This window comes from Trachemys scripta, chromosome 17 (assembly GCF_013100865.1).
Source record: "Trachemys scripta elegans isolate TJP31775 chromosome 17, CAS_Tse_1.0, whole genome shotgun sequence".
Taxonomy (NCBI): domain Eukaryota; kingdom Metazoa; phylum Chordata; order Testudines; family Emydidae; genus Trachemys; species Trachemys scripta.
This window is the reverse complement of record NC_048314.1, coordinates 13,968,518-13,976,979: the sequence shown is the minus strand read 5'-3', so window position 1 is coordinate 13,976,979 and position 8,462 is coordinate 13,968,518. Positions and strand designations below refer to the sequence as shown.

General features: G+C 48.4%; 1 protein-coding gene across 6 annotated transcripts in view; it reads left to right on the top strand.

Annotated features, from left to right (window-relative positions):
- The first annotated feature begins 347 nt into the window (after positions 1–347).
- Positions 348–8,462, top strand: part of SH3GLB2 (SH3 domain containing GRB2 like, endophilin B2) — a 40,845-nt gene continuing 32,730 nt past the window's right edge. For all 6 annotated transcript variants that reach the window (XM_034793722.1, XM_034793721.1, XM_034793720.1 and 3 more), the window contains exon 1: positions 348–510. In XM_034793722.1, the coding sequence (XP_034649613.1) occupies positions 448–510 (63 nt within the window). In that variant the 5' untranslated portion in view covers positions 348–447. The remainder of the gene's footprint in view (positions 511–8,462) is intronic.

The window sequence follows — 8,462 nt, the reverse complement described above, 5'->3', positions numbered from 1 at the left end:
GAGGGGAGGAGGGCATACATGTCAGTGTTGATTGACTGTGATTGGCAGACTGAGAAGGAAAGGGGAGGAGCTTCTCTTAAAGCGGCAGCGGCAGCTAGTGGCACTCTCGGGGACCGGAGGCTCCTTATTTACCCCAGAGCTCAGGGCCCACACAGCCGCTCTATAGGTCTCCGGCGCTACGTCCATGGGTCTAGGCCCGGGCCTGCACGAAGCTACCACGGCATACAGGACAACAGCGAGACCACCCCCCAGGGGGCGGCGTGCCGGGTGCGTTCCCCTTTAAGAGGCAGCCGCGAGGATGCCAGAGGGCGCCGATGGGCCCTATAAAGGGGCGGGCGCGCCGAGGGCTGACTCGGTTTAGCGCTAGTCTCCCCTGCCCGCTGAGGGGCTGTAGCTGGGCGGCGGAGAGGCTGGGCGCTGGGCTCCGGCGGTGGCGCGCGCGGGGACATGGATTTCAACATGAAGAAACTGGCCTCGGACGCGGGGGTCTTCTTCAGCCGGGCCGTGCAGGTGCGCGGCGCGCGGGAGGGGGGGCGCGGGGTCCCTCCGGCTGCTGCAGCTGCGCATCCCCGTGAGGGGCGGGGGTGTCCCTAGAAGAGGCTGTTCTAGGGCTTCTGGCTCCCCCCGAAAACACTCTGGCGGCGCCTTGGGTGTCCCGTCCCCCCCTTGGCGGTCCGGCGCTGCAGTCTGGCGGCGGGTCCCCTCCTCGTTGGGAAGAGGCGTCTTGTGTCCTGGGGCGCCTGGCTGGTCAGGGAGGGTGTGGAGGCGGGGAGAGCCCCGCTGCTCTGCATCGCCTCAGGCCGCACCCCCTCCGAGCGGGGGCTCTAGGCTGGGGGTGGAGAGGGGTCCCCCCTTCCCCTGCTTGGCAGCCTGATGCGCTGTAGTCCCCTGAAACCAGCCGCCTTGCAGCGGGTTCCAGCAGGCAGCTCTCTGGCTTGAACCCGTGTCGTGTGTGGAACGGGCTCCCGGTGCGGGCGAGTGTGAGGCTGACCCTTTTGGGGGGAGCCGCCCGGGCACAACGTGGAGCGACGGGCTCTGCCTCTGGGTTATGGCTGCGGTGCTGTCTGCACTCTGCAGCCAGGGAGCTGCTTGTGTCTCTCAAGCAGGTTCTCTCATTACCCTGATGCCCCCAGGCGATTCTGCTCCTGAGAGACGTGAGCCCATTCCGCTACTCTGGCCTGTCTCTGCAGCCTAGCCTGGGGGTATGTGGAGAGATGACAATGGGCGTCTCACTCCCCACGCCTGGCATGTAGAATGACTCTGCTCTTGGCAAGACCCATAACTAGAAATGCTGTGCTAGGAGTGGAGTGAAGTAGGGGACATAAAAACCCAAGAGCCTCCTGTTTAAGCATCTGGACTGTGAACATTGTCCTCTATTCCTATTGCTCTGGGGGGAGACTGCTACTCCATCTTAGTAGGTATCCTGAATTATCATTAGGGTTTTTGTAGGGGAGACTTTTCCTGTTAGCCTCTACCGCCCACTAGCATATATAACATTCACTCGAAGACATTTTGGGGGTGCATCAAAGGGAAGTGACCCTGCCCTTTTGTCAGTGGGAGTATTGGAATAACTAAGAACACCTGTGGGGGAAGCTACCTATGTGGTAGGCACTAGCATTCCAATCTACACCCTTCTGGTCATGTGTGAACTAGACAAATCCTCTTCTACCCCTGAAGAGGGTGCCTCTCTTACTTCCTTTGCTTTGCCAGCAAAATAGGGCTAGGATTGTAATGAGAAATAGGGAGGGTAACCTCAGTGTAGCATTTCTAGTAAAGCTGCTTTGAGCCCCTCCATGTGAGTGGCGGTTGGACTGTGGTGTCTGCTTCAAACAGGCAAGAAGAAGTTCCCCTGCCCCAGAGTAAGAGCAGCTTGAACAAAGCTCCTAAAAGCTGGCACCCTCCTTTGTATGGTGGGATCAGGTCAGTGGACAGGAAACTGGTTAATGCTAGAGCATATGGATGAGATTTGAGTTTCCATTCCGTTCTCTACCACAGAATTGCTTGCTTGGTAGTTCCTGCTAAGTTAGTCCACTCATCACTTTGTTGCTGTTTTTCAAACTGTTATCCTACCTCTGATGTGTGTTCCATTCTGGAAATGGGGTTACTCAGAACTTAACATTGGTGCAGATGCACCAAAACCCTATAATGCTTGTAAAACATCTTGAGATTCTTGCATGGCAGGCCCTATAGAAAGGAGAAGTAAGTGACGAACAGTGCACTGAAGAGACTGTAAAGTGCGGGTTATGATCAGTGATGAAGCTGGTGTTAACAGTTTCTCTGTGGTTTGCTTGTATTCAATATCTGAATTGTAACTCCACTCTCTGAATAAGGTATATGTAAAGAATACCAAGCTTTGGACAATGTCTCGAATGGTGATGAACAAACTGGGAGTGTTGAGAAAGAAGGGCTTAAGTAAACTACATCCCCTTTGGTAGCAGGGGGCAGCAGGCTCCTGCCTCATTTGACAATTTAGTAAGCCACAGTCCTATTGTCCATGCAGTACCTGGAAATGTGCAAGGCACTTCATACAAACTTTTTTTATCCCAGAGACATCGCATTTTAAATAGAGAAGTGGCTTGAAAAGGGGTAGCAGAGCAAGAGGGAGGAGGATGACTAACAGTAGCTCGAGTTGCTTTGGAGGTGCTGTAGTGCAATATTGGTTAGATCATAACTCTTAAGGAGAAGCTTTAGCTCTGCAATGACAGTCTTAACTGTGCCCATACATGTGGTAAAATGGCTGGGTTTTGCCCCAGGTTCTTGGAGAGCAGTTCTAAAGCAAAGCAAGGTTGGCTGAAGTAGAGATGGGATCCCTGCTCTTGGAGTCACACTAGATCGGTCATGATGTACGAGAGATGATCTAACGAGGTCAAATAGCAGATGCCTGCAAGTACCCTGCTGGGAACTCAGAAACTGTCTGACTTCCCTTTACACAGCTGTAGAAGGGCTGTGGCATGCAGTGATCCTGCTTGATTTGAGTGAGCACTGAATGCTGGGGTAACTGACTGAAACATGGCCCAGCTGTGGCAAACTGGAAACATGCCAGGAGGCAAATACTAAACCTAGAGTGATCCTTAGTTAAACAAAATCTGCTTCTATAAGGGTAGCCAGTTGCGCAGCCCCAGTCAATGTAGTAGATAGTAAGACCACGTTCTTCTTGACTAGCTTCAACTCAGTTACTTGAAGCTTGTTGCTTCTCATGTGCTAGCTATAGCCTTCAAGAAGGGGTCTGTGGCACTTTCTGTTCTGTTTTAAGCTGGCTTAACAGGAACTGAAATTTAGTTAAGACAGTTCTGATGTAGGACCTGAGCTCGCTCGATCTCTTACCTACCAGGCCCAAGTTATGTTGTGTACTTGCCTGTTTCAACAGGTGACTGCATGCAGTGGTGTAGTTGTGTTGGACCCAGGATACAAGTCAAGGTTGGTGAAGTAATATCTTTTATTGGACCAACTTATGTTGGTGAAAGAGATGAAGAGCTCTTTGTAAGCTCAAAATCTCATCAGGTCAACAGAAGAATGCAGGCTCTTCAAGAAGCTAGTCTATTGTAAATATGTCTATTATGGCAATGAGTCTGATGCAGTGAGAAGAGAAATAGTTAATTCAGGTACAGAATAAGGAGCAGATGGCAAGCTTAACGATCCTGTTCTCATGCAAATGATCTTAGTAACAAAGAGGAGAAATGCTGCAAATATATGTCATATTTAGATTTGGAAGGTCTTCTAAAGATCATTTATCAAAGACTTGTACAAGGTGTAGGAAGGAGTCAGCCTAGGGATCCGCAGCTCTTCACATCAGTGATTTTAGTGCAGAGAGGAGTTTATAAATAGTTTCTCTTGGCTACTACGCCCACTTAATATCTTGCATGTGAATATTCACATCATTCATTACAGGTATAATTAAAAGAAACAAAGCAGCATAGGGCAATTGGTACCAGGGGAGTGACTTTGGGGTTTTTGGTAGGTGGGAGAGGATAGAGTGAGTTGAATTGTGCTAATGGAAAAGCCCTCCCCCTGAAATGTACCAGTGAGATTAGTCCCATTTGGGTTGTGTCCTAGTAGAGCCCTGGTATTTGGATGAAAAAGTTAGTCACAGCATAGACTCCTGCATCATGGTGCCAGACAGGCAGATATATACACCCACAATGGGGTAAATGGTTGCTAGATGAGGTCGCATGTGATTTTTCTGGGTGTCTTTGCTGTTTTGTTGTGGTTGAGGGAGTGGAAGGGAGAGCAGGTCTGTAGCTGCCTTTCTTCAGCACAGCAAACTTCCTGGGGAAGGGTCTCTGAGTTAGCTAGACTAGAACTCAGTTTTATAAAGCACCCAGTGTTGCTTCCTGCTGCTCAAGGCATTTAACAAAATGTTTCTGGAAATGCAGTGGCTGGGAGGTAAATGGACTAGCCATTATGCACTCAGCTATCACTCATGTTACAGGCTGTCTGGCAGAGAGTGAACATCTAGCCAGACAGTGGAGCTTTAACTCCTGTTCCCATAGAATCTCCATCCCCCTACTAGAATGTGGGAAACGAACTTATTAACACTCACTGAAAGGGTGGCTACCCCTTAGTTGTGTCCATAATGTGAAAACAATTCCTATCTGAAACTGCATCAAATACAACCACCCAATGCCCCCTTCAACTTGTGTATTGAGTCTTGTGGAAAAAGTCTGGCCTCGTGACATAGACAAAATCAGCTGAGCTCAACCAGGGTTGTGACAAACTTCCACTTAACTCTCACAGTCTGCTACAACAGGTCCCTGAACTCCATTGACCCCTGCTCATAGGCGAAGTTGTTTGCCTTATGCTCTTAAGCAAGGAGGGCTTGTAAATTTCCCAGTGCTGGTGCAGTTGCTGGGGCCCATGGCTTCAGGTTCAAGCAGAGATGGCTACAGCAGTGCTGAGGTTGTGCAGCATCTTGGCAGAAAAGGTAAATTTTACATGACAATTAGTCCCCTCTTTGGCATCTTGTTTTCCATCACATCTTGGGTGAGTCTCTTCCTTCCTCATCTTCCCTATAAGGCAACATTCAGTGGCCCTCATTTGACTGTTATGCTCTTGCCGTTTAGAAAGACCGAGCAGGAGGCAGCGAATAGATCTGAGTTTCAGCACAGCAGCTAGGGAGAGTGACTTGCCTCTGGAGTAGGAGGCTGAAGACGACTAGTGGAAGGCTTGCAGGTGAAGGCAGCTGCTAGCAATGGGGTTCCTTTCTTGAATGGCTCAGGAGCTCTCTGTGACAGCTGCCTTCCCTTGCTGTGAGGGAGTCCCTTATGTCACTGCCTGCTCCCCCTCCCCCCCAACTTCATTAGCTTGACTATATAGTCCAGAAAAGCTCCCTTCCTGCAGAGCTAAGCCCCACAGGTGTGATCTTACTCTGTTGGAGTGCACACCAGTAAGCTGTGTTGGTTATGTAATAGGTAAGACTGCACTTCTTGAGAAACAATAAACCAACTAACACTGCAATAAGAACAGGAGTACTTGTGGCACCTTAGAGACTAACAAATTTGTTAGTCTCTAAAGTGCCACAAGTACTCCTGTTCTTTTTGCGGATACAGACTAACACGGCTGCTACTCTGAAACCTAACACTGCAATGTAATCAAGTGTTGCTCTGCTCCATAAATTGCAGGGGTGGGTGGGTAGACTGACTGGGAAAGGACTTGTCACATAATGGGTCCAATGCACCATTTGCTCCAAAGGGTTTTGCCTATAACACATCTGTCTTCCTACCCCCTCGTAAAATAAAATTCCTGAGCATGCCAGTCCCATAACCTTGCTAGGGGTACTTATGGCTAAACTCTAGTGCTAACAGTTCTGCTGCTGATTTTTGGAGGGCCCTAACAGTGCAACACCTCCCAGTACTGCACTGGCCTCACTGTGCATGGAGTTGGAGCACAGCATGGACTGTGGTACAGCACCACAATTGCCACCACCTGAGCTTCATGGACTAGCCTGATCTTTTTCTGGTCCAGAGACTGGATGCAGTGCATTGGGATTCTGGAGGACGCTTTGGATGTGGGAGATAAGCAGCCTTGCAGCAGGTCATGCTCTCTGGAACAGCTTGCTGACAACAGTCTTCAAACAGTTCATTCTGTTAATTTTCCTTTGATCAGAATAATAGACATGCTGGTTCTCAGGGATGGTGAGGCCCTGGACTGATCTGTAAGTGGGCTCTGTTGCCATAGAAATGGGAATCTAAAATATTATTAAAAAGGGACTGCTCTGAACATCAAAGCAGACAAGTGGCTGGTGTTAGTCTCTGTGCCAGGGTAGCAAATGTGACTATTTCTCTATTCTGCACAAATAGAACACACTTTGGAGTCTTCTGGGGTTTCTAGAAATAATTACTTGGGCAGATGTGCCTGGTTTTACTTTTTTATATTTATGGAATCTGGTTATCTGTTAAAGTTCAAATAATGCATAATATGCATCATTAACCCATAAACTCAGACACTAACCCTCAGTAATACAACTGATACTAGCAGCCAGATATGTGAGGCTCAATTCTTTTTTCATTTTCCTTTTGAAAAGGACATCCCCATTCCCAGTATCCAGGACATGGAGAAATAAAGTATAGGAAGATCTTTCAATGGACAGTCTTTTAAGCAGGATCAAGTAGATCTTATAATGTATGGCTACTGTTTTTTTGCAATTTGGTCAGCCTCTAAATCTGTCTATTTTGTTCAAACACAAATGGTCCTTCTGAAGGTAACAATATGGGTAATGTATGCCCAATTAGATTTAAAAAATTAAAGGGGCATTTTAAAATGGCTTTAACACTGTACCAGCATCTGCAAGACTATCCTAGTGTTAATGGCTTTCATATCACTTCAACACAAGCACTTCATTTGGATCCCATTTTTCTGCTCTGACTCCTGGTTGCCCTGAATTACCATGGTGGGCTGAGAAGGCTATGTATGGAGCCTGATGCAAACTGGGTTTAGGTCTCAGTTTGAGGGCATATTGTGAGCCGTAATAGCTTTTTTCAAAAGTGGTGCTCCAGAGGGAGAGCAGTGTTAAGCTTCCTTACTAGAACTGCCTAGGTTGGATGAAGCTTGCCTAGGTTAGTTTCTTTAGGTGTCACACTTTTACACCTGTGTGGGTGGTCTCTGAAATAGCAGAGGTCACAGCAGCCAAGGGCAGTTAGCTTCCACAATGCCACAGGCACTGTGTAAAACCCACTGGCAGGATCTCCAAGATAGAAACCCAACCCCTCAATGAATTATTGAGGCCCTGGAATGCAGCATGACTCTTCTCTTCCCTGGTCGAGTGAGAGGAGCACTCCGTGAAAGACTGCACTGCATTATTCATTACCATGTTGTCTGCCCTGCACAAAAACAAGCCCAGATACTTAACTGGGTCAGAGGTGCATGAGCATCCTCCTGGGGGACAGGAAAAGGAAAAATCTGGAATCGGCTGATCCTTGCGTACCAATTGGCAGTGTGTGGTGCACACTGACTCCCAGGAGGTAAAGTTGAATTATTTTAGGGCTGGGACCAATTTTTGACAAGCAGGTTCCAGTAAATGGATATAGAGGGACCTAGCAGCTGGACTTCAGGAGTGTGGGTTATCCCTAGACCTCACATCCTTAGGGAGCAGTGCCAGGGCAGGGGGAAAGGCCTTCTACTCCATTGTCGATGTCTGTGCTGTTTTCTTCCCCACTGATTTTGTGCAGCAATCATAGGATACTGGCACAGCTGCTGCTAGATGCTGTTTATTTTGGGTCTTCTAGAAGTAGTCTCACATAGGAGATGCTTTGGGTAGAAACAAGCTTCAAAGCAAGGTTCAGATTTCTGGGGAAAGTGCAGTTCTAAGGTATTCAGAATCAAGTAAGTGTAACTGGCACCTTCCTCCCTTCTCCCAGGTGATATGCTACACCAGTATACATGCCAGCTCTGAATCTGGCCCTGTCAGTGTAATGGAGTCTCAGCTGGTGTAACTTACATCTTGAGGGGCCTGAAGAGAAGCGTGAGGTTTGGGTGGGGTGGGGTGGGGGGGAAATGGGACACAACTAGCAGAGCCAAGAATAGGCAACTTAAAGTAGCCACTACTGCTGTATGTGAACTATAGCCTCTTGGATGCCTTTTCATCCACTTAGTGACGAATTGTGCATTGCCTCTGAACTTGCTACTGTGCGTTGCAACACTCAGGGAAGTCTGAAAGTTCACTTTTTTACATACCCTTGAGTCACAGGCTCTGTCAGATTCCCCGGCTGCCCTTCTCCCTCCTTCTGTAGCCTTGGTTTGCAACAGTCATCCAGCACGTGAGATGCAAGCCACAGCAATAGGTTGTTCAACTTTCTCTGCATGCATGAATTGAAGGACTTGGTGTTAAGACTCAGTAGCTATTGTGTGGTATGGGGCCATGAGCAGTCCAGCTACCAAACTGTCAAATGGAGCAGACTGGGGGACAAATATGTTTACTTAAGGAAGTAGCACCTGAGCTAGGGTGACCAGATGTCCTGATTTTATAG